At 41.2% G+C, this 27,168-nt stretch overlaps 1 protein-coding gene across 1 annotated transcript in view; it reads right to left on the reverse strand.

The window, feature by feature from the left end:
• Positions 1-27,168, reverse strand: part of macrod2 (mono-ADP ribosylhydrolase 2) — a 493,575-nt gene that overhangs the window by 290,325 nt on the left and 176,082 nt on the right. The window contains exon 4 of the mRNA XM_085478096.1: positions 12,045-12,074. Coding sequence (XP_085334222.1) covers positions 12,045-12,074 — 30 coding nt within the window. The remainder of the gene's footprint in view (positions 1-12,044; positions 12,075-27,168) is intronic.

Raw genomic sequence — 27,168 nt, forward strand, 5'->3', positions numbered from 1 at the left:
TGTTGGCATCTAAAAACAGTGAGCTTCTTCAGAGCAGGCCGCATACCATTTTACACTATTTACACCTTAAACACTTTTTTTAAAAAGTACATCCTATAATCAATAAAAATTTAAAGGCTAATCCTGTCTAATGGTTATGTCTCTGTAAGCAGTGGACGTTCTGAGTGAGAATTATGCAAGGTCTGCATGCACATTGTTGTTGGCTCTATTGGCATATTCGCAAAAAAAAAGTCTCAGCTTGTTTACAATCAGCATGCTGGCCATCTTAAACAGCAGCAATAAAAGCCCAGAGATCTTGCAGGAATGTAAAAAAAGCTCCAGTAAAATATAACGCACGATTTAATGACCATCTGTTGGGTGCCTGTGCAGACCTTGCTACGACATGCTTTGTGAATGATCAAAGACAACGTCCGCATCGACAGCGATTCACCTCAGGAGGCACACCAGGGAATTAACAAGCCACACAGCACAGATCCATTTTCCGTGCAGTTAGGCTCTTTTGATTCCTTAACTGGCCTGCCTCAGTATTACATGTAGAAAGAGAGAGCGATTGAAAAACTGAAATATATGCAACAATCTCTCCCCACAAACCGTTAAGCTCCTCGCTAATCAGCAACACCCTTAAAAGTCTAAAATGCATTTGTTGAATATCCCCGCAGAACGATTCAAAATAAATGTGTATTATCAAGATTATTATTTTTCTCCCCCCTCTTTCAGATAGCCCCGCTATCAGCTGCTTATGTTTATAGCCTTCATGAGTTGCTCCAAGAGTCCATTTTGGTGTTGAGGGACGGATGCCAAATGACCAATCAGCACTTAAAAGAAGCGTACACACACAGAGATGTCCTCAGACAGACATTCCAAAACACCCGGCTCTTATCTCATCAAGGCTCAGTAAATAAAACATTTAACAGCTGAGCCAGACTCAGGATTATAGAGTCAGTGTGTGTGTGTGCGTATTTTTTACACATAAAGCACAAAGAAGCATCCGAACGTAAGCCAGACACAAATTACAGGATATCAATATTCATGAGGTAATATGAAGTCATATACAGACCAAGAAATTCTCAGTGGATAACAAAACAGAACAAGTACTCCAGCGCTTCAGCTTATGCTTCAGTAAATTTACCATGAGGCATGACAAATCTCTGGTGGGATCCAAAGAAACAGCATAGCTGCAGAAACGCAGCAATCCTAGAATAAGAACGTATATATATATACATCAATAACCGTGTGAGACATGGCTTTATCACTGCTGCTTTGTTTGCCTTTCTTCATTTTCTGTCTCTTCCTCCGTCTTTCCTTAATTATTCTTCATTTTTCACCGCCTTCCTGTCTGTCAGTTAGACTGGGTGCAGTATTTAACATGCTGAGGGGACACGTGTCTACCCCAAATGCCACAGAACAAATTCGCTACTTTGTTTGCATTCACAGCTCATTTGGCCCAATCCGTGTTTTGGCATTCTGTTATTGTCACGCTTGGTGAGGTTTTCTACGCTGCCCCACCAAGGGGGAGAAACACGTTCCAGGGGCTGTCAGCTGAGGCTCACATCTACCCTCTATCCTGCTGGATTTCCTTCAGGTTTACCCTGTTTATGTATAACGTGGCCTGCGAAAAAACGGCGACACCGTGATAACTTTCGCTCATTATTTTAAAGACGGCGGCAGGAAATTTTGAAGAGTGAATCTTCAATCTGAGTCGGGAAGAAACGTTCCAGGGAGGTGAGTGGTTGGAGAAGTGACATCAAAGTCAACTGTGTCGCTTCCCACCCACATCTTGACCTACAGCTGTGTCTGCTTTCATGCGCCTCCACCATCAAAACAGTCACACGCTCTCGTGTACACCGGGTCTCACTTTAATTTGAGTGACCAACCTCGCAAAGTGTCAGTGTCGTGCTGATCACTCAACCAGCCACGGAGGTCGAGGGGAGGGACGTGGTCTCGTTTGCAATTTCACAGGTGGAGTTGCACGGTGGTGGGAATGTCCCAGCTGGTCTCAAAGGTCTAATCTCCCCCAGCTAGCAGCAGTCTATCCACCCACTGACTGTAAACACAATGGCTCCCAATGGCACTGAGCTGATTGCCGTTTCATCAGGGCCAGGACTAGAGTCAGTGGAGAGGAGCGCTGTCTCGCACTGTTTGATGAACTTGTTTATTTTCCCTGCACATTGGAGGCCCAGAACAAACCGATTGGCAAGCGGCGTGTTTATCAGAGAAAGCATTCCCGATGACATTGGACAGTCGCTGCTGCACCAAAGCCACAGCAAAAAAGCTTAATTAGAGCTTTCTGAAAATAATGTCTTGATACCACCCCCTATAAAGCCCATGCCCATTATTACTGCTAAGTATGCTCCTCCATCAATTATGGCATGTGCTAATGCGAGTCTCACAGTAGAGAGCCAACATGTTTCAGTGGGCTCAAATAGCTTTGCTGCACTCTCCCACTCAGAAATTAATCTTCTTCCCAGCAGACGTCTCTGCTCATGCCCGACACAGAAAACAACAAATATACTGGTATTAATTGGTCTGTATACATTGAAAAATCAAGTCCTATCTAACATCTTCTCCTAGAATACATGTGATCGTTTAGTTCAATTTGTTACTTTTATGTAATTTGTCAATTTTAAACCCTACAAAAATGCTTATTAATTAGCTGTTTAGCTAAATCCACTAATGGTTTATTCACTTTAATTGATAAAGTGATGTGTTTGATGGGGTGACAGTTTGGCATCCTGCCGGCTTCTGAAATGAGGGGGAAAAATATATATATACATATACATATATATATGGATATATGTGGAGAGAAAATGAGAAGACATTAAGCCGACTGTTTACCTCTCACTACCACCCACTATGTCTGACATCTGTTCTCCACCTCCACCACACCTTTTACTCTGCGTATCCACTGTCATTCTTCATACCGCCATCCTCCTCATCTTTCTCTCGCTTTTTCAGTGCTCCTTCCTCACACTGCACTTTTACGCGAGCTTCTGTAGCTTTCCTCAGAGATCTGCCAGCACACACATACTGTAGCTGCAGAATGCAGGTGATAATGAAGTGTCTGGGAAAAGAGGATTAGGTGGAGTGGCGGGCATCATCCCCGTGGTATAAACGCTCATCTTTCCCTTAAGAAGGACACATGGAGCGTCTTTCACCTCAGTCTAACTGCCTGTCCTGGTGTCACTCTCAGCTAGCATACTGGGATGGCTGCTGCGGCCCTGCAGGAGAAAACTGCGAGTGGGTTAAAAAAACGGTGGGCCCTGCTCCTCGGGGAAGCTTGGTGTTTCATCCTCTGACACCCATCTGTTTATTCTGCACAGTCAGGCTAAGAGGAGCATAACAGGCAGTGGGAAAGTGAAGATCTTCACCAGGGGAACAGGCTGATACAGAGGGAAGGATGGGAGGGTGAAAAAGAGAGAGACAGAGAGAAGAAGGGAGAGAGAAACTCCTCCTCTTCCCTGTGGTCTGAAAAAAAAGATGACAGTTTTCCTCTGGAGCTTGCTCTGCCCTCCCTGGACTCAAACCTTTCTTGTAGGCAAGAGGCCTGTCAGACACAGCTAACTAGGCTGCCCCATGAGAGATGCAGAAAGCTTGACAGTTTGTTACTAGTTGGCATGAGGCTGTAGCGGGTCAATTTCTGCACAGATAGCGTAAAAAAACAGTGCCACTAATCAGCCACCAGCCAGAATTTAGATATTCTCACCTAAATACTCCCGCTGCGATTTTTATCAGTGCAGTGTATGGATTTATATCTATATACCACCTTAATCTAACTGTACACTTTTATAGTCAGGAGCAGTCAGGCCTTTGGATGTTTATTTGTGGGGCAAAATGCAAACCTCGGCTACGTGCAGTTTGCACGTGTGCGTTTTGCTAAATCAGCCCATACGGAATTGGTCCAGCAGCTAACAACAGTTAACATAGCAGAATAGTACATGGCACATTAACATCACAGAATGCAGATTAGTAATTGTACCAGCTACCACACCTATTTGGTTCCCTCCCATCAGTATTGTGTGGTCTCATGTTAATAACAGCAACTGGAAGCTGAAGGAGAATTATACCACAGACCACTTCAGGGCCACACCGGTAGCATGCTGACTTTATTAAATAATCTGTGTAGTATGTGCTAAATTAAGCATTTAGTTAAAACAGATCATTCTGCTCACTGTGGCTGGCTCAAGGAGTGAGCTTATTCGAGAGTTAGCTAATGGCTCTGCTTAAAGGCAGAGTAAAAATACAATATAAAGAGTATAAAGGGTACAGGAAATAAATTGAACCACCATGTTAAGAACATTAATTGTTAAACTTTAAAAGAAAGTCATCACAAATTCATTTTTTACCTTTTTTAATATTATAGTGAGCCTCAGTGTTTGGCTGATTTTTTTAAATACCTGAACGTATATTTCAGACTATCTATTTCCCTTTTGTCCCTTCTGTGTTATTGGAACAAAATATTTCTCAGGATGCAATCCTGGGTAAATGTTTTCAAAAATGACAGGGTTTCATATGATTGGTATATTGGCATGTCAGCCAGTGCTGAATCACTTGTGAGCGTGTGTCTAAGCTCTTGATGTCCTTGTAATAGCCTTGCCATGATTGGCGGGACTATGGGATGGGGTAGTGCCCTGCTAAGAACTGTTCCCGTCTGTCAGATCTCATCACTCCACAGTGCGTTGCTGGGGGCAGCAGGACCAAAACTGACCACTGAGTCAACTGACAAGACAACTCAGCATCCAGTTATGCCAGAGTAAGGATCACACACACACAACACACACACACACACACACACACACACACACACACACACAAGCACACTGGCGTTTAAATTCAGGCAGGCACACAGACATACCATCATGCAAGCAAATGCTTCCATAGTACCACTTAGACTCACAGCCACTGTCATGACAGTGCACAGTTAATAGGAGGCATATATGTAATACACACAGACACATGTATGCAAAAACAGACAGCACCTTTAATTTTGTGCAGGATCCACCCCCAAAACGGCCACTATAAAGCCTGTGCACGATACAAATGTGCTCTGACACTGTGGTTGGCAATGCACTGAGTTGTCTAAAATCTTAACAAGTGACCCAGAAATGCTGGTGAACAAAAGGGACGTTTGGGGTACGTGGGGAGGTCATGTGTGATGCAGTGTGGAAGAGAACTAAATTGACACTTTCTTGCCTGCTCCTTGAGCCCTGTGGAGATATTCTCACGTTGTGTTCAATGAGGGGCGACAGAATAAGGTGGACGATTCTTAAACGAGGTTGAATATCCATTATTGTACAAAAGCAAGTGAATTACCGAGAAGCTGAAATCTACATGTTGTGGGAGTGCAAAATATCTCTCCTTTCAGAGACAGCAAGAGAGCACAAAACGCAGAGAGAGACGCTGCAAGGGTGAAACATGAAGTAAAACAAGCAGTTCCAATATGTTTAGAACAGCAACCCTGAGGGAAGCAGAGGCCCTGACTGTAATATCACATATATTTATTTGCAACAAAATGATTCAGAGGTAGGAACATTCAAATGTGTGCAATAGCAAAGAAAGGTGGACGCCAAAAGGTATGTACCACAACTGTTCAAAAAAGCGAGGACTGCTTATATGCATTTTATGCACTTTGTACTTTGCCATGATTGTAAGTCAAAGTGTAACAGCACTCTGTGGCTGGCAGAGCTAGCATTTAAAACCGATAAGGCTCCGGGGTTTCTCAGTCTTCTCGCTCAATAGGCGATGGACGAGATTCTAGAGAAGTAAAGCTCTTCACCTCAAATGACTCTTTAGTGGCAAAAGGCCACGTAAGACTCTGGATCAGCCTGAAAATGACATAGAAAATAGGTGATCATGTTTTAGAGAACCTCTGGTGTAAGTCTCCATCATAGACACCTAATTTTCTCTCTGCTTTACTCTCAAAGGCCAACAAAGTCAGACTTGTAGTAACCTTGTGCTCTCAAAAAGCACATTCAAATTACAGTGTTGAAAGATCATTTTTACACCCCGATGGCAGATGTGAGAGCAGTTTCAAGAAAACATGCATAGGAAACATGCTTCTTTACGGCTCCATAAAGCTCACTATACCACAGCCACCAGCAAAAGCTCTACAAAGTTTGATATGTTTCTGCTATGTGTGCTGTTTAAAGTTAGACCCCTTCCCTCACCTGCACTGCAGTGCCAGAGATCAAGCGATGCCATCAACGAGCTAATGACATGACTGCCGCAGGCAACAGCGGGCAGCTTGATTTATACATGGGGACAGAGATGAATGATTCATAGGCTGAGCGAGGGATACCGGGACACGTGGAAACTATATGCCCCTCTCACCCGCTCTTATTCGTGGATACTGACCACACCATAAACTCTCTGGAGCACTCCCTTATGCCTCATAAGCTTAGCATTACACAACTAACCAGTCCTGTTAACGCTGCTCGTAACAGCTGCATGAGTGTTTTCTCTCTTCCTCTTTTTGTCTCTACATTTTTTATAACTGTTCCTCAGAGTGTCCCTCTTTACCCCCCTCGGATTCATTCGCTCGCCGGCCATTTCTTCTTCCCTTCCCATTATAATGCAGCGCTAATCCTAAATATGGAACCCACTGTTGTAGGATAAAATAAATGGCCCAATCACTCTGCATCAATTAGTCCATCCATCATTGCTGATTGGAGGATGAGGAGCAAGAGAGGGGGTTGTTCATCGTGGCTGTTCTCTGAAGTGGCATGGGAAGACAGAAATGGCACGCGAAAGCTTTCACACGGCAATGTTATCTTCACCACTATTTGGGTATCGCAAACTGCAGTCCAGCAGATAACCTTGTCCTGTTACTTTCACTGGAACGCCCTCTAAATCACAGCACCTCTGTCATAAATGATCTGGCGGCATGAGGACGCTTCTCACGCAATAATTACTCAATATGATGACTGACGCGCTGAGACGCTTTAGGTGAAGATGCAGTTGCAAACAACACAAATAATTCATCATCTTGCTGCAAGACACTAAAAGCACTTTTGATTTTAAAAAAAAGGAAACGGATCTAGATTCCAGTAAGACGAGGAGATTGTTCTGGCTTTATAGCATATAACCCCTGCATTACACTGTGCTACACATTTAATAAAGGCAAGGAAACACTTCAATGGTAGCACACAGTGCAGTTTTAATGCATACACTCACTTAAAAGTTCACTACACTTGAGATTTGTAGAGTTAAGTTGCTTTATAATTTCACTAAGTAAGTGCAATTTACAAAATGACTTTCCTTGCTTATGCAAGAATGGGGCCAATTCAAATATATTTTTTAATTCAATTATTCAAATCAGCCTGACTGGCTAAAACCAGTGTGAGAGGGCACTCCCATACTTGCATGCACATGTCCTGACCCAAGCCTACTGAACTGCTGTCACTGAATTACACGGATAAAGAGAGAGAATTGCTGAGTGCTACAGTATACAGTTACAGTACATCACTGCTGTTTTGAACACGCTTAAAAAAAGAACATGGAATATTGCAGCACGAATACAGGGCAGGCCTAGATCAGAGTGTAACTAACTCTTCTCTAAATATGAGGAGATAAGTAAATCCCAAGGGTGCCCCACTGACTGAGGAATCTTTGCATTCAATTTATCATTTTACATTATTTAGGTTACTCCATGGGGAAATACGCTATCTCTCTCATAAGTTATGCTAATGGCTGTTACTACCATCTGTGAACTGAGGACCATCAGTCAAGCATAGTGTGTAATCTTTGAGTTATGAGAATAATACGTCATCTTTGAGCGATTAGTCTGGGGGCTTCCAGGGAGCTGTGTAAGGGACAGAAAGTCATCTCGCCCAAACCGTCACCCAACACCACCCTATATCTCGACCTATACCCCTCCCCCTGCAACCGCACAGCGCCCTGCATGGTCCCCTCCAATCGACTCAATAAACAAGCCCCGGGTAAGAGCCAGACAGAGGATAATGGTTCACCTGGAGGTGACAGGAAAAGAAAACAGAGCTCTTTGCATAAAGAATGGAGATAAAGATAAGCACAGTGGAGCACTTAGGAATCTCAGCAAAGGATTATTCAAACATGTCTTAAAACTGAACACGTGTTTTGTCTTTTTTAACCGTTGTGTTGCGATAATGGCCAGCCTTGCATTTACAGCATAGTGCTGGTGCATCCGTATTGATGATGATGCTCTGCGCTTCTGATCGGATAATTTCACCATGAGCAATCTTTTCTCATATTTCACTTAAAGGCCAGAGCTCGGAACATTTTGTTTTGCGTCTGTTAACTGTGTTTGTAAAGCGCGGTCGTCATGCAGGCGTTTTCACATCATTTCACATCTGAGGAGAGGCAGAAGCGATTGCCTTGTCATATCTTCGGGAGCCTGCATCCCATGACATGTTTAGTTGCAGAAGAGGACAAAGGACGTAAGCACCACGACAGCAAACATAATTATTCTCATCTATTATAATGTGTTAATACCTGCCATGACTCATGCCAGCGTTTAGGATAGGAAGAGTGCTAAAGGCCCGCGGCTCTTGCGTAACGAGTAGCGCAGGCATCGTCGATAACCACGTCGACATTGATATATATTTGTTTTAGGGCTCACTTAAAATGCAGACTTTTTTAATGTTATTAGCCCTGTTTTAAAGAATCTTTGTGTCATTCTGGACGGGTTGAGAGAGTGACCACAGTCGTGGCTGAATTAGCCCAAGCCAAGACACACACAACAAGCCATGCCAGTGACCCACTGCTTGACTGGAGCACAGAAAGGAGGTCCAACCTGAGAAGAACGATTTGTTTGGGTGGTCTAGTTAAAGCCTAGTGCTAAAAGGGCAATGGTTCTGGTTAGAATGCTAATGAGCAAATTCCCCTCCTGGATGGAGACATCAAAGGCAAGTGAAGCTCCCCCGCTCCAGCTACACAGGGCTTCATGGTATCATTGCATAGCCCTGTTTGCACTTGAATGCTTGTGTTTGTGTGTGTGTGGATAAAAAAAAGACAAAGGGACGGGGAAGGCAAAATAGGCAATGTGATGTTTACATTAGGTCTATTCTTTTGGGACAGCATCCAGCATCCAGCCATGCTGTGACACACATCACAAGAGCAACCTGGTACCATTCATAATTACCCTCTATTCACAGAGGCCCTATTTGGGATGCTATTATCAGAGATCATTGTTATTTCCCTCTATGTATGTTTGAAATCCCAGTGAGACCAACATGTCTAAAGCAGATAACAGTGCTATTTTGGTTAACCCCATTGCGTACATAATACTGAAGAGGCATAACCCAGAGAAAATTCCCATCAGTGATTTCTAAGGATTTAATAGAGCATCAGGGCGTAAGAATCTTTTCTTATGAATCGTTTCTCTGTATAACTATTGCAAGAAATATAATGCAGCGTTCCTGTGCATTGAAAAAGGCTCAGAAAGAGCTTTGTTGTCATTTATTTCCATCTTTTCACATTACTCTGACTGCGACAAAACAATCACCAGCAAAACTCTGTTTCTGTTTTGCTGTGACCACATGCCACACTTGAATAACTGATGCATTCTAGAGAAGTAAAACCTTTTTCTGTGAAAAGACGTCTAAACGAGACCAAATAACAGAGACCATGCAAAGCCAGGGGCGCTCAAAGTACACCTAGGTGGTAAACTGACTTAAATAAAGTAAAGCCTATGTCCAGTTTTCCTGAGCTGTTCAGAGTCCTACTTCCCGAACTGTTAAGAGTTACACATGGCTCAGGTGTGTGAGGCCAGCATGATGGATCATCCTGTTGTGAAGCTACCCCTCTGCAGAGCCCCGAGAAGACAGCTGGGAGATAAGGAGGACCCTATATGAGAGCACATCTCCTCTCCACATCGATCCTCGCCGCCACCAGGCAGGAAGTCTTCACATGCCAAACCGCAGATAGAGGTGGAGAGGGAGAGCAGGGTGACAACAGAGAGAACAGTTTTGCAGGTTTAGCAGACACCTTCGAGTGATAAAGACACTGGAAGATAAAACCCCTCTTGGCCTCATGCAGATAAAAGACAAACGGTGTAGTGCTTTGTTTTAGGGGGAAAATAACAATTTCAGCTCCCTGGTAGATAATAGTAATCTTTCTCTAGTTATAGTCATCGTTGTTTACCACGGCCAAAAAAAAAGAAGAACAGAAAGACTACCCGCTGTGGCAAATTGTGGCAAAGTGGAAATTGGCTTCTTCCTTTACTCTTCTTAAAAATACACATAAAGGACGTATGACATACATGTTGTTCACCTCATGGTCATTTTTGAGTTAACCGACCTCGTATCCTGTGCCAGTAACTTAGGAATAGCATCGCTGGAAGTCAATTAGGAATGAAAAGAGGCTTTGCTCTCAAAAAAATGGCACTTGCTACAATTAGAAATTCCTCTGGAGTTAATAAGCGCAGCTGCAGGTTACAATCAGCTAAAATGTTTTCTTGCAAAGTACAACATTAACTGACACATAAGATCTCACGTTCTCATGTTGACAGCCTCCAATTCGCCTCCGTTTTTCGCTGCTGCTGTTATGAAACAGAGCAATCTGTAATATCCTCAGAGCTATTATTAGTTGAAATAGAAACTGGATCAATCACCAAGGCCGGGATTTAAAGAACTGTAAAAAGGTAATCTGGCACAAAATAACAATAATGAAAATGTAATAGCAAAGAGAATTGCTTCTTGTGTTTCTTTGGACACGGCAAATCGATAGCGCGAGTCGCAGCGGAGACAGACACCATTCAGGCGGACAGTATACCTGCTTTACAGGGTCTGGCTTGGTTATGGAGAAGCATGTTTGTGACCCTCTGATCTCAATCACAGAAATTCCTAAGATGGCTGTGCGCTGAGGGCCTCTTCATGCTGCTGATGGATTGAGATTCTACACGGCAAGTTTGCAGTCTTAAAAATGTATCAGACGAGATAAGGGCCACTCCAAGCTGCATGATTAAATGCGAATAAGATTTCAACAGCTCAATGTACACTCTAATGGACACCATGTGCACAGAGCATATAACCGTTGAGTGGCTTTGATCTTCCTTTTTGCCCGTCCTTTGCTTCTGATGAGTCATCTTTGCCAGGTGGTAAACCCTAATGACTGAATAAATGCAGAAGCATCGTAATCACAAGGTGCAGCATGTGCCTTTCTTTTTGGTACACAAAATTATAAAACCTATATAGTTTTGCCCAGAAAGAAAGCAGATGAACCAATCATCCACAATACTGCATTTTTCTCACTAAAGAAAACACAGGAATGAAATGATACAGGCTATAAAAACCTACACATTGGGAAAAATGGCAATATACGATACAGTGAAGATGCTGTTTGATGGTTGCATTAAAATGTGGCGTAAGAAATAAAATGTTTGCTGTGATAGAGACCTTCATAAAACACAACACAGGGAAGAATTTATCTATAATACGTATTTTGATTAGTTATATCAGACAGATAGTTCTGCTAAGGCAGACTGTCATAGTCATGATCCGACTATACAACTGAAGGCTGTTAATGTGGCTGGATAAACATATAAGTCTGAAGCAGTGACCTTATTTCATTGTCATACCATCCCTACATATGAAAAATTTCCCTGGGGACTAAAAATTAACAGTGTAACTTGGTGCATTTTACCCAAAACCTCATCTCACTGCAGTAAAGAATGATTATTTCAATCATGTCACTGCATAAGTCAAATTTTACAAAGGAAGAACCGTGTGATTGGGCGGTAGCATTCCACTCCCTAACCATTGTTCCCACACCACAATCGGCTGCCTCAGATTTCCAGCATTGCCTTGATGATAATGTCCTTCGGCAGGCTGCTAAAGTAATGACCATCTCTCAGTGTGGTACAGCGCAAGGTTGCTCTGTACCACGCTCTAATATTTTGGCCTTACATTCAGCCGCATTTAACACAGACACTTGAAGTAGACACTGAAATCTGCCATGAACTCAATGAAACAGATGGGCTGAATGCCTGATCTGATAAGTGCAACTTTAATTGCTTTACCATAGGAGCAATCAATGGGACGCGATAGTGAAAAACAAAAGCGTTCACTCACCTCCGCCTCCTCCCAGAAGACTGGAGTTTGCTGAAAAGAGAAGGAAAAAAAGTGCATTTAGTAAAAATAAATGTAAAAAACATACATAAATATGGATAATTCAACAGCACAGGAGATCACAGCGTGACGAGCCTGAAACTGGCTCGAATAATAACAGTTATTTTACAGATTTTTGTATGGCTTTGAAAGGAAAAGCCTATAATGACACATTTCAATAGCTCCGTCTAGCAAATATAACATGAATGTCATCCAACAGTTTGTTTATCAAATCTCCAGTTGACAAAAATGATCAATGTGTGAGGCAGTTTTTTTTTTCTTTAAATATCAAATTAGCAACTTGGCAACAAATGTGTGATTCAGTCAGCAGCTACTCAATATACACTCCTCGGCGGATTTTCTTTGGCAAAATCACAGCGGTTGTGCTCAATAAGACATGCGATTCATTAAAAGCAATTAAGAGTAGTGTGCAGTCTGAGACAGTTGTATACTACTGTGCAACAGTGAAATCCAGATATTGTCATGGCTTTGCAGGGTCTGTTCATCTCTCTGGGGAACATGTCACACAAATTGATGGAGACACGGTAAGAAATTATGGTACTACTGGAAGATATATTTGCAAGCAATAAACTGTTTCTACTATGTGTGTCCACTGTAATCAACACTAACAGTATGCTGTAGGTAACTGTGCAGTATATGAAATATAACCTTGGCCTAGAGTTTCACACTATTGCAAAAATAATAAACAAAAATAAATTTCTATCACTAGGACAAGGTATCAGTTTTAATAGTGATGCAACAATCAACCGGACAATAACCAGGTTGAGCTCATTTCCAGCATTCTTTGACCGGACCAGTGACCGACCTGCCATAAGTTGAAATACGAGTCCATCCCTTTCATGCATGTGAAAAAAGCACGCAGCAGCACAGGCAAATAGTCACGTACACTCACAGCTATGTGCTAACATGTCATCAGTGTGGAAGCCTTTCACTGCAATTGAAGTTCCCCAAAGTAAACCACAGGGGAACCAACAACATAACAACAACCCTAATCAAACACACTAAGGTAGTTGAACATGGACATTTTAAAGAAGCTGACGAATGGAAAGTGGTTAAAGTCGAAGATAACCAATCATCAGGTCAGAGCCGGCCACGAGCTAGCAGCCTCTGTATGAGCAAAGGATTAAAGCAGTTACAAGGGAAATTATGGTAAGTAACTGACATTTGTTTTGTTACACAAATCTGTTGTACCTACTTTAATTTGACATGATTAAATATGTCAGGTTAAGTTGTGTGTACAGCAACTCATTTACATGTAATTATTTTTTATCTACTTGCAATTGCAGAGCACCTATTTTCAGTTGTTTAAATTAAAAAAAAGAAATTAAATAACATAAATGTATTTTTAAAAAAAAGATCCTGTAATTTATTGCAGTTTAATATGAAAATAACTTAGACATAGACTTCATTTAATTCCACATTGGTTAAATTCACTACAATGTAGTAGGAGCAATAATGATACACATGTATTTTTTAGACAGTATTTATCCTGCGTGGGTATTAAACAGTCTGACTGCTGACAGGGTGAAGGACCAAGAAAAAAATTGTATTGATGGAAAAGTGCTTTTTGTTTGTTTCTGTCAGTTATAGCTCCTAAATCTGAATGAGAATCAGCCAATAAAACTGCAGCTGGTGGAACTCTATGCTTTAGCTTCAGTTTTTCCACGAATGCATTGCTAAAAGAAAACCTAATATGTTCATTTCCAACTTTACATTTTTATTTCTGGACTTTGTAGCTTTTCATGATTAACAAATTTGAAATAATTAAAAAATAATCCCCTTGTTTTTCACTGTGCACTTCAGTCCCTCAGTGGGTGAGTGGGGCTGTCCTCTCACCTTCTCTCCCTGACGTTATGTAGACTAGAAAAGAAAAACTGACAAAGAGCAGCCTGCTGTCGTGAATTCTGGCTGGATGAGAATATTGGCAGCAGCGATCGTATTGTTATGCCGTTCTTGGTCACATAAATACTGGACACTACCATCACATATCCACAGCAAGTTTAAACACCAAATAACTGACATGATCGTCACAATATGCACTTGCCAAAAAAGAAAATGTGTTATGTACCATAAAAGTGTACAGTAGCTTGCTGTCAACACTCCCTGTCTCAGGTTTGCTGCATTTCTAAAGCAATTTGTTCCAGCACATTAGCTGAGAGGAAGGCTTTAGCACGAGGCTTCTGACATACTGTAGATACGTAGAAGACCCCTGAGGTAAAGCGTAGCTCACTGATGTCTGTTGTTCGCTTTCAGACCATTTAGTTCATCACCACTCATACGATGACCTGTGCTGTTCACGAATGGCCGAGTCCCCTCCATTTACTGTAGTTTACTGGTAGTTAACTGTCACTGTGATATACCAGCTGAGAGAGTATCATTAAAATGAACCTGTTTTCATTCTTGCCCCGTAAGATACATTCTTTATACACGCGAGAAGGAAGATTAGAGGGGATTTAAAGTACATCTGTTAATTTGAAAGTTTCTGGAAGAAGGTAGACTATGTGTTTGAAGCGGAGTTCATACAGCGGATATTGGAGGAACCATGCACCGTGCCATGCCTTTAATGATCCTCAGATCCAGCTATGCATCGGGTATCATTAGCAGTCAATGCTTCCCTAATAAAAGCTTATTATTTCTCAGAAACGCTCTGTGCTGAAGTAATAGATAATGAACGTGTGCTATCAGGGAGAGTAATCCAATCACAGCAAAGTCCTGTGGCTTTTATGATTTTTTTTTTGTTGTTGTTGGTCTGATTACATGTGTAAGTGATTTCTGGAGTTCACTCAGTTTCTGGATGTTTCTGTGGAAGCATTACTGTTTTGTTCTCACTTGGGCACCCAACATGAGTGGGCATAACTTCAGTTGTTAAAAAAAAAAACACAACCTCTCCCACTGCAGAATGTGTTTCATCAAAGGCCCTTTGTTGTGTGTATGTGTGTGCACATACAATATGAGCACCAACATACACAAACAAAAAAAACAGCAACTCAAACAGGGATGTACTGACAATGCACTGTCATGTTTACAATAGCACCTCTCCAGGTTTTTCTGTGATGAAAAAGACACTCGTGCTCTCCCAGCCTTTGTTTAGCTCAGGAATCTGACAGCCATCAACAGAAAGCACGCAACTCGAATGTGCGTCGTTTCTACAACAGCCTCTCGTAACCAGGTTGGGACATTTTTCTGTTCATGTTTGAAGATCACAGAAGAAGCTCAGAAGCCAAAAAACACTAAACTAAAGGAATTTTCATCAGTGTATATCTTTCTGCATGATATAAATTTTCAAAGTTTGAAGTTATTCGTGTATAAAAGCACAGTGTAAGTGGTAGTTTCAGTGCCAGTTTAAAGAAAGCTAATACTATGCTAGTTTTCAGCAAAGTCTATCATCATTGTCTAGTCTCCTGGGGAGTCTTCCTATTCCTGAGCTATTAAAACACTGGGGTTTAATTACCTGACATTATGGAAATGCATGCCTGAGGGGGGCGCTTCATTTACTCCACACCTAATCAGAGATTGGAGATGTGGTTGCTAATCAGTCTGACACAACTCTCCTGCATGTGTATGTGTGTGTGAGGCAGAGCAGTGGTAGTAGTGAACAGGGTAGGCCAGGGGTTGAGATGCGAGATACTTTTTTAATGTGTTTATGGGAATAGCCCACTGGGAGATGAGGCGTGTTCTCATCTTTGCAGTCAGTTCGATGAATGTGTGCTTGCGGGGAAAGGTAAAAATGTTGCTATGTGCTTTTATGAGCCCCCAATCCACCCACCCCCATCACCGTTTCCTGTTTTCTCTCATTGAATAATTACAATGTCTTTCTTTACACAAAATACTGTATCGGTAACACGCAGATTCAACAAGCTCAGCCCACATGCATATCAACAGAAACACGTAAAAGTGAAAATGAACGGGGACTTGGTTTAATAACAGGTCTTCGACATAAGACAAATAAGAGGCAGCTGGCAGAGAAGCCAACGCTCCTAGCAACAAAGGCTATGAGCTGGTGCTTTATTCAGTATGACTTGCCTAAGAAGTGCGTCAATTATTCTGAGTGAAAATCAAAACAGAAATCCATATTTGGCCACATCCATCCCATAATGCATATTTTACAGTGTGCGTATTAATTATAAACTAGACCTCCTTGCAGTTTTCCCTGCTCTCGGCTCAGTCTGGCAATCTTTTGGACCAACACATATCAATTCATATTATCTGTTTTGTTTGTTTTCTACCTTTTGCCTACATGTTGAGTTGTCTCTTTAAAGCATGTTTATGCATTTCCTTTTTTGCGATCCTCTCTTTAGCGGGAAGAACTGAATATTTCTTCACCTTTTAAACAGGGGAAAGGATCCCATCACAGCAGGCAGAATATAGGTGCCAGCTTGAGTTTTCAGCCTGGTTGTAGTGAAGGTAAGCCTTGACTGTTGGCAGTGACAAGAAAGAAAAAAAAGCAGAAGCAGAAGCTCTTACAACTAGGAGTTTTTCAGGAGTGCTAGTGTGTCATTCCAGGAGTAGCCATAACATGGGAGATAAATCTCAGTGAAAAGGCTCCCCAGATTGCCTGCAGATGGTAGGTCATTTGGAAGTGCCGGTCCATGCTGTTAGGCTGGCTCATCAAACGTGTCTGGACTGTCACTGTGGGAACACCTACTTCCTTTCTGCCCTTTGAACCCTTAACCCCAACTGCAACCTCATATACCCCTCACCCAATGAAAACAAAGTGGTGCCACTGCTGTGTATTTTTAGGGCAAGAAAATATTGATAACAGAATCTCCACCAAAGAGTGTGACAGACATAGTATCAAGAAGCCAGCACACACGCACACACACACACACACAATGAAAAAAAGACTATTAAAACCACTGTCTCATCTCAGTGTGTCAAGATATTTGCAGAGCATTCATAAAAATGGCTTTTGTGCACTTCAGTGTATGAGTCCTGTGTGTGTATATGTGTGTGTTTGTGTGCAGAGGGCACCGAGGCATGGATCTGGGTTGCATGTTTGGTGTCGTCAGCAGAACCCTAGATCATGCAGTTAAATAGGAAGTGCTAGACCGTAACCACAAAACCTCAAGGCAGTAAACAGATCCACTGTCTACCTTCTGCTCTCTGCCACCTTAACTGAACCTTTTAAATATGTTCCATCAAATGCACATTCACCTTATCCTTAGCAGCCTCGCACACGCTTCTCAGCAAGCTCAGACGTTAATAGTGTGCTCCGTTGTGACTTTGGGATAAAAGGTGGGCTACAGAAACTAATAAAAAATCTTTATGGGTCAGGTTGCCTGCTCTGTTGCTGAGTCAAAAGAAATCCTTGTGCAATTTTTCACAGCAACCAGAGCCACCACAGCAATAAAACGCTGCTGGGCCTATCTGGGTCTACAAATCTTACCAGCATTTTCTTAGATTTTTTTGTTGTTGTTTTTTTTAGTAAATACATCCGAGAACAAATGAACTGTCATAAGCGCGCTCTTTGCTTTGTTCCACATCACTCACTGCTGCTTCTGAAGCGTGCCTTACCTGTCCACAAGGAAGGAGTTCTGATTTTATCAAATGTGACGTTACACAGAAAAACTGTCCCAAATAAAAGCACTAACTAGGTCAACAGAGCTGCTCTTTGTTACCAGGAGCCATATTATCTATTATTCGGCTTTAATTAGAAATCTTACTTACAGCTAGTCTGACAGGCAGATGATAAGCACCTTGTGCACAATGAAGTGCAAAAAAAAAAGAAGTCCTTGAATAATGAAAAAAAATGAAAAAGTTGGAGGAAATAAAAGCTAATCATTTGAAGGCTTGACTGACACTTAGACGGTCATTAGCTGTTCCTCTTTTTGGTGTTCTGATGTTTAACATGTCAGCTCTGAAAGTCGATCTTCAAAGACTCAGCGGAGTGAAGGACTTTCTTTTAGAGTGGAATAATGTTTGCTCCATACACAGCCGACTTTTCCACTCCACCGGCCTTCCTAACAAGCACTGATACTGTGTGATAGCATGCGTGCGCATCAAATGCATACGTGCGTGTACATGGAAGCATTCCAAATTTGATATCTAGAGCAACCCATCTCATGTCTGTGCAGCTCCGTGTTAAATCGAGACTACTCTAAGCGTCAATGATGGAGGCTGTTCGCTTTTAGTAGCTGCTGAAATTCACACAAATAGAAATAAAATTTAAATGAGCCACCAGTTGTGAAATGAGAGAGAGGACACAGTGGTATTTCTTATTTGTGGCACATTAAAAATGCATGTGGCACCACACATGCTGCCTCGCCTGATAATACTGGTTGGCACTTTTGTTCTTTATATCTTACAGAGGTCCCTAAGGAGCCTGACTGAGGCAGGCAAACTCATAGCCGAGGTGGCACAATCCCAGAAGTCCGTTCACACACAAAATGGCTTCATGTGGGGAAAAAAAGACTGTCTCAAACAAATAAGTCATGGTTGTAACAAGGTGTGCGTGAAATGTGGATAAAATTAAAAAAGCTCTATCGTTATCTCGACGTCAATATGTCAAACTATTTACTGAAATTTTAATTGCGAGTCACTGGCACGTCGATGAAGATGAAAGGAGCACCAGGAACGACAACAGGGACATTGATATGGAGTGTGTGCATCAATTAAAGCACAATGCACAATGAATTCAAAGGATTCTGGCATTTGTGTGACTGTGCCAGATGCACAAGAAAAGTGGCCCAGCACTGAGTGCTGTATTTGGCTTTAACATCTATAGTGTGAAGTGTCTGGCAGTTCAATATTCACAGCCTTGTTAACTGACGTGATTGATTTGGATCGTCAGTTTTTTGTTTAGTTATGAAAAAAATCTGAAAACAGGAGTGTGGTTTCAAAACCGTGGCCTACGCTGTGAGAATATCCACATTTAAAATCAAGGAGCACTCCTAGAGTTTCAGTATTTCGCTATAGCAAATTCAATCTCATAAAAACACATTTGCTATCTACATGAGTATCAGGGGTGGATTTAAAACAATAATTCAGACTGAGAATTTGACTCCATTTCAGGTCCACTCTATTCACATAAAGCCTTACCCTGTTATTTAGGGCTGTCATGATATCACATTTTCTCTACTGTGGCAAAATACTGTTAACAATATAGGAGGATGCCTAGAATAGAGAACTGCAAAAAAGAACAACTGTTCTCTCTGACAGCTGTGCGTTTCGTCTTTTTACACAAGAAATAAGAGACAAGGGAGGCGGAAAGAGAGTGTATCCATAAATCCCCAAACGCTGTACAAGAAGAAATGACTGGTTAAGATATTATATGCGTTATTAACAATATACAGTACGTAACTCTTAAATATTGTAGTTATTTTCAATACAAGCAGGTATACTGTGAAACCCCTAAGAATCAAATATGTTCAGCATCCCAAATACTAGGACTAACAAAGAGGCCATTCTGAACACTGAGTTTTCAAGGGCACATCTTCAAAAACTCCACAAAATACAGCAATCATAGCACAAATATAAAAGCATAAAACTCTAAAGCCAGATTTTTATATATAAAAGGGTTAGCATAGCCTTTTAAAAACAGAGAATTAGATACTTTCAAATGACTTTCAACTCCATATCAAGTACCAAAAAACGACACATACACACATTCGCTGAAAGCTAAAACGCAAACACGCTTAGCATTTCTGATTTTGCTTGTGTTTTTGACTGACTTGAGATCAGAGGTACCTCACCTATAGGTAAGGGTGACAGAGTTTCATCATCTCATTCCTGCTTTTTAATATGGCAACTCAAGTTCACAGGAGGCCAGTATGACCAATCAGGCCAAAAGGAAATGACTTACTGCTGTGGACACTCCACTAACCAGCAAATATACACTTAGATCCGAGTGATGTAAATTATGTCAGAGGGTGAACAACTTCTTTGTTTTGACTCATCTGTGCAGACGCTACACTTGTAGGGCACCACTACCCAAGCGTTGTCTAAGTGAACCCCGAGCACATTAGGGAAAAACATCAAAACAACTACTCATCAGTGGTGTCTCCAGCTGTGAGTGTGCACACACCACTGAGAAGAGTAAAACAATGGTTTTGGTTCACATAATTTAAAGTTCTTCTAGCTTAAAAACGCATGTGGTACCCTTTGCTTCCCCCATATGGGTTAAAATGTTACTACCTACCTCAGCTGTGCGGCGAGGATGTCATGTGAAGAACTTTTTAACTTGTATCCCCAGATTTGAAAGATAATTTGCTTATGAAAAGAAACGAGGCTTAACTGCTCAGAATCACTGATAGCTTAATGTGAACCCTTCTTTAAGATGTATTTGACTTTGAAGTACAAATTACAATATGAGAGCGCCCTGTTAGTCGCTTCTTAAACCTATTCATAGTCTCAATTGTACATGTCATATAGTGCTGATAGTCGAAATTATGTTGTTTTTACAGCTTCTCTCAGCACCAGTGTTATGATGTCTGAATGTATCAATGTGACAACAGGCTTGTGTCACAGTGATTAATCCCTTTCCTCCGCAGGCTTGTCACCATCATAACAAAGCAACAATACCAGATGCCAAAGCCAGCCCACACGTCTATTGTTATAATTACCTGACCTTCAAATCCACATTAATGAGCCCAGGATGATCCCATTCTCTTTCATCATTTGGCTTCCGAGCCCTCCTTTTATCTAACAAGGTCACCTTTCACAACACCGCTTCTCCCTGAAATACACATCCCCCTCATAAATATACATCCACCTGCATCTGCTCAACCCCCAGTCCTAAAAAGGAAGCTTGAAGAAATTACAAGAAAATGAAGATGTAGGTGGGCCGTGCAAAGCGCGCATTTGTATTTCTTCTGAAGTTGACACCAAGGGAAAAGTCAATGCCACCAAAGTTAGACGCGCGCAACAACTTCCCGACGATTGACGTGTTAGTTAATAATCGTTTTCAACATTAAAGACGCAGCCTATTAACATGAATGAGAAAGACTCGCTGCATGGGCTCTGAAGGCACAATGCAGGGGGGCATCGTAAGAGTAGGGTTCATTAGATGAGTCGTTTCAATCTGCTTCCACAATTTTAATCTCAAACGCACAGTGGTAGTCACAACAGTGACAAAAAAAATCTCTTTGGTTTGTAACAAACCACAAACAGTTTCAGAAAAGTGGCACACTCACGAATTCATTTGTTCTATTATTCCAGCCATTTTTTGCATTGGTGCGATAGAGTTTGCTGAATATTAAAAAGGTGAAACTTCCACATGATATAAATGCGGAAGGACTGTCAAGAGTCCTGCAATAAAAAAATGAACAACTTAAAGCTTAATGGTACACTTCAAGTGCAATTGGTGCGTGCATCCTCTGCAAAGCCCAATGACCTAACTGGCAATTTTACTTTAAGCTATTCAGATCCACACCGACATTTAATGGCTTATTCATTCATCTATGTCTTCATGAAGTGTTCTGAAATTCAGCTTTCATGTAATGTTGATACAAACCAATAGCAATAATTTCCACAAATACCAACATAAATACTCAAATTAAAGTGCATTTACTGACACGTTTAACCATCCAGAGAGGCAAAGACTTAAATCTTTTTAATGGCATCTAAGGAAACCGCAAATCTCACAGACCTTTCATAAGGGAACGCTAGTATATATTGCAAGAGTAGAAGTCTAATGCATAACGGGGAAAGAAATCTATAAAGAAATTCAGTCAGGATAGGTATTCAACATTAAACTTTCTTCATTTGACATAATGTTACGAGAGAGCATGATATTCCAATTCACCCTGTGCAAGTGTTTAAAGAGTTGACCCTTATACTGCGGTTTAGATTAAACGGGTTATCTGCAAACTTCACAGGACCTAGTGTCACTAGAGAGCTCCTGGAGGATTTGAGCCAGCAGCTGCACATTTCTGGATTTATCAGCCTCATGTTAATACAGACCCTTCTTTACTGATGATCAGGCCTGCTGGTATGGTAAAGACTCACGGGCTCCTCTGGGTCTTCACAGTCCACTAACTCCAGTGCATAACCCACCAGACAGCCAGACAGATCCCCTTACTATATCCAAAAAAACACGGCTGGGATTTCTCCAGATGCAGAAGCCAGGACAGCATTAAATTGGAGATCCTCAGCTACTGAAGTGTGGTTTCAGAATCGACTTCCTTTTTACATATCGCTGCATTCTCTTTGTGGAAAACAGAAGTCTGGAAATAAGGGTCTCGACCTCGATAGCCTGGGCAGGGTATATACACTCAGTATTAGAGTCCATATAGCTTAAGTGCAGAACATTGCATTAAGGAAGAGTGCATTGTCTTTTTTAAAGCTAAATGTATTTTAACTTCTCTTACTTCCTTAGCAAAATGCACTTAACGGGCACTCAAGAGAATCCATTCCCACCAGCGTCTATTTGATCACAATGATCTAAGTGTTGAGGTGATGTGTGAAGCGAGCCCCGGATGCAGAGGCACACCGTTTATGTCACAGAAACTAATCTCCCCGGAGCGCCAACTGCAATCAGAGTGAAGCATCTTCTTTTCTGCTTATTGAGCATGAAGGCTAAAATGGATTGTGCTTTAATTAAAGGCACTTTATCAAAATGCTCTTAATCCTTTTACAGTTCGAATGTACGTTTCATGCCGTGGAGCAGAGCGCTGGTAATGCATCACTGTTTTAGTTTTGCACAACAGCAAACAGTAAGGTTAGGAGTCTTTTTTGCATAAATATACGAAATACAGGATCTAGTGCTCTGAAATAAAGAGCAACAGAGTTAAACTGAACTGAGCAGATATCTAACAAAGACATGTTAGTCTGCTGTAGTGCATCATGAAGACTTATAAAGCTAGGCCATCCCATTCTGATGAGAAATAATCTCATAAAAATCAAACCTGCATTAATATTAATAGCAGCAGTTGTAGTGATTTGACTATAATGGGGTGTATTTATTTTCACAGAGCTAATACTTTGAGAATATTTTGTCAATATAATTCGTTTGACACCTCAAAAACTTCACATTCGCTGCTGTTTCAGACTCGGTGTAACTTCTTAATCTATGACTAGTAAGATTCTTGGTTTAATCATTAGTTATTATTAATCTCTGGTTCTTTTCCACGGCTTGTCTTTTATCCTGTCTTCCTCATTTCACACATCTCAGCAGATGCCTGAGCCTGGTTCTGCTGGAGACTTCTTCCTGTTAAAAGGTAGTTTTTCTTCCCACTGTCACCAAGTGGTGACTGTTGCTGTTTACCAGGACTGGACTGGGACAAAAAAAAAATCAGCCTTTGTATTTTTGGCCCAAGTAGCCCACCCTGAGCGATCAAAATGTTGCAGATGGCCCAGTTAAATATTTGCATGTATTTGTGCAATTCCTCAAAGCAATGGTAAAGCTGAGTAAATAGAATAAATTGGTCAAAGTAGCCATTCATTTCACTTGAATCTTTGAATCTCCGCCTTCTTAATAATGTCCCTCCGTTTATTTTCTTACCATGTTAACTACACCTTCCTCCATTGCTTCCTCAATCTGTTGTTGGGACTGGTGTCCACCGCCCTGCACTCCTCCACTCCCAGTGCTAGTAACAGTAGCCTGCTATGACTGCGAGGACTTGTTATTACTTATTGCAGGTACTACTATTGACGGTATAGCTGCTAACATGTCAGTTAATTTGACACATATCGCTCCCATCTATTTGCAGTTTCTTTTCCTCTCTTACTTAGCTTTTCACATCCACTTTTTCACTTTTGTGTGTCCATCTGCATCAACCACTTCTTCCACACTATACTGTGGTCTACAAGGTACATAAGTGCACAGGGAAGGTAGGGGTGTGGGCTGTTGCGTTAAGAGATTTGATTGAGCAATCCAGTGTCAGTAATGAAAATGAATGAACAGGCTGCTGTCAGCGCTTGTAGGGCCGGTGCAGAGCAACTTTAAGCCGGCCCGTGGCCTGTAAAATTATATTAGCAAGGGAAAAAAATTATATCGAACCATCAGCCGGCAAGTGCGTCGGTGCCTGCCTGGGTCCTTACCCTAGAATTTAAAGCACTTTGGGGTGACTGTTGTGATTTGGTGCTATATAGATATAAAACTGAATTGAATATGTTTTCTAATATGCACCAATATGTCAGAACTGGTGTCATTACAAATAGTTTGTCCAGCAGAGCAGCTCTGACCTCATTGCTTACTCACTCTCAGCACTGCCTGCAGCACATGTAACAGTGCATACTACAGCTGGGCAGAAAGCAGTGTGCAGTCAAGCACTGTGCTTAAGCAAGCTTCTAACTAGTTTGTGAAATACACTGTAACCGCCTCTTACCTGCCAATGTCCTCGTATGGCTTTTGCTTGAAAACTAATATGTAATTTTACCAGGCGTGCCCAAACTTGTGAACACAACTGTATATATCTCCCAGACTGCACATTTTTGAAGAACAGTGAGAACATCATGTTCAGACACACCATTAATATAATATTTTTCTGTGCGTGTTTCCTTTGAGTCATATACGGACTGTTTTTCTTTTCTCGTTCAAACAGAATCCCAGTGGCTAATTTCCTTCTCTCTGCCATTAGTAGCCTTTTGTGAAAACAGAAGAAAAAAAAAAGACAACCGGTTTCAATTGCCTATTCAAGTGCACTCTCTGAAGTAGTAAAAACACATGGCTAAGACTAAGAATTATACAATCAGACAGGCAGCATTTTGTCTCGGCAAGGTCACTAAATAGATCTAAGCCTGAATAAGAAACACAAGTGGCGACATGAAGAGCAGAAAAAAACCTGTGCGAGTGTTTCCACCAACCTCACTTTTCAACAGTGTGCTTCTGCTGAGACTCATTTGTGTTTCTTAAACGAATTGATACAATCCATCAGTCAGCTCAAATCAAGTACTCTTGCCTAAAAACTTCTTCATCAAGAACAAAACATCTACTGTGAAGTTGCGCTGTGGTCATCGCAAGCCATGTTGGCAAATTTGCAATCATGTTTCAGGCTCACGGGAAATTAGCTACAGAGACAAAAACTATTATCCACCATAAGGAGTCATCAGAACACTCAATCCTCTGTGTTTGATAAATAAGGCATGGCAAGGAACTCACTAATTAGCCATCATTTTGATTGATAACGCAAGTTAGCTTATTACAGCCCTGTTGTATACACATTGCACTTCACTTCAGAGCATAATGTTTGCATCCGTTTTGCTATCCAAAAGTCTTCCTCTAACATACTCAGAAGACAGGGAACGCATAATCAGCCACATCAAACTAAATAATTTACAGACATGTTGTCGTCTGAGAGACTGAAGCAGTTATCTTGGGGATGCTTAACTAGCAGAATAGATTGACAATGGTTCTATCTCTCTAAACGATACTGCCGTCCTCCTGCTGAACTTTGCAGTACTGCTTAATTGCAGCAATTAATTGGCTTGCCTCCAAGCTCTTTACTTCATTGTTGAACCCAAACACATAGCCACTGCAGCCAGGGTTAGGTGCTATAGGTGCTAAAGAGTAGATTTTTAGTGTCAGCAGGTAAAGAAGAATGTAGCTAATAGACCGCACTAGTTTTACATAAGTCTGTTAGCTTTTGTGTTCCTGTGTTAAGAGTGCAAAAGGAGGCGGGGCAGTAAACAGAATAAAACTATCACACTGGTTACATTGTAACAGAACAGAGACGATTAGCGATTCTTTCACAGATGATGACTATAGAAGAGAATGTTCAAGAAGAAGAAAATACAGCTAATAAATGGGAAAATTAGTGGGGGCTGTTTGGTGCTGGTGATATCGCCAGATTGCTGGTAACAGCATTCTGCATAAGAATCAAACAGGTTGTGATAAAATAAAACCTGGGAAAGGTGTTCAGCATTTTATTTTTTTTTGGAATTCAGATTGTGAGGCCAAAAACTGAAGGCGAGAAACTGAAAGAGGCAGATGATTAATTCTCCTCTTTTGTTGAATAGAACTAGTGAGAAATAAAAACAGACTGTGCCAAGTCTTTTTCTCACATGCATTACAAGTTGAAAAAAACACCACAACTTATGACACGTAATTTTGCTATTCAACAGAACACACCAAACTCATTTTATTACTGGAAAAAGGTGGAAACTGTGAGCAGGTAAAGCTTTAACTCAGCTGGAGAATAATGAAAAAGAAAGACAATGAACAATAAGATCTTGTCATTTAGGAAAAAACTTTTTTTTTGTTGAGTTGTGAGCTTTTAAACTGGTTTCTAGCAACATTTCTCCAGGCTTTCTAAAGGACTTTCAAAGTGTTCTTTAGACAGTTGCTGCTTTTTCACGCATTCTCAGCCCAGCTCTTGTACCTGACCATTTTCAAGGAATGTTTTATTGTTTGTTAAGCCACTAAACACAAAGCTATGAATCATTCAAGAATATGAAATGCACCTTACTCAAGGGATGAAGCAGTGTTATGTCTACACATAACTGAAAACTTAGTAAGCGACCAATTTTAAATGGTATCTTTAGGCACTAAAGTGCTTCCCAGACAGCAGGTATTACTCGTATACTGCCACAAAACCCATCATTTGTTCCCACTTCTTTACTTGAATCCATGTAAAATGCCAATGACAACACAGTTTAACAAAAACAGCATTTTTGCACTAACAGGGAGATTCCCCAAAAACGATTAGATGAAAATCCGCCACAACTGGATGAACAAGATTTATAAATTCTTAGGAAATGAGAGATGCATTTGGGCCTTCAGTTGATCCATCTACGGTTCTCTGAAGCCTCATCAGAAATGGTCTAGTGGACGAACAGCTGTCAAGAAGCCATTCTTAAAGAAGAACACAGAGGCACAGAGAAAAGCCTGAGGTTTTTAAGCAAGAACTAGACAGGCAAGAACAGGGTGAGTGCTGTTGATGTTGGTATAATAACGAACACAGAAGACTATGATCCATCATGCACCATGCAATCTGGAAAGCATCAGATTGGCAATGATTTCATTTTTCATAATGGCCATGATCCCAAACACAATGCCAATGCAGTAAAATTATACCTGGACAGAAAAACACAGAATGGACTTTGACATTATTGAAGCAATGTGGGATCATTTGACAAAGACAGGAACAAAAGAGAGCTTTGAATGTCCTTCAAGAATCCAGGAGAACTA

This window comes from Copadichromis virginalis, linkage group LG13 (genome assembly GCF_057382275.1).
Source record: "Copadichromis virginalis isolate Kocher_CV1m ecotype Utaka linkage group LG13, C_Virginalis_male_GT1.1, whole genome shotgun sequence".
Taxonomy (NCBI): domain Eukaryota; kingdom Metazoa; phylum Chordata; class Actinopteri; order Cichliformes; family Cichlidae; genus Copadichromis; species Copadichromis virginalis.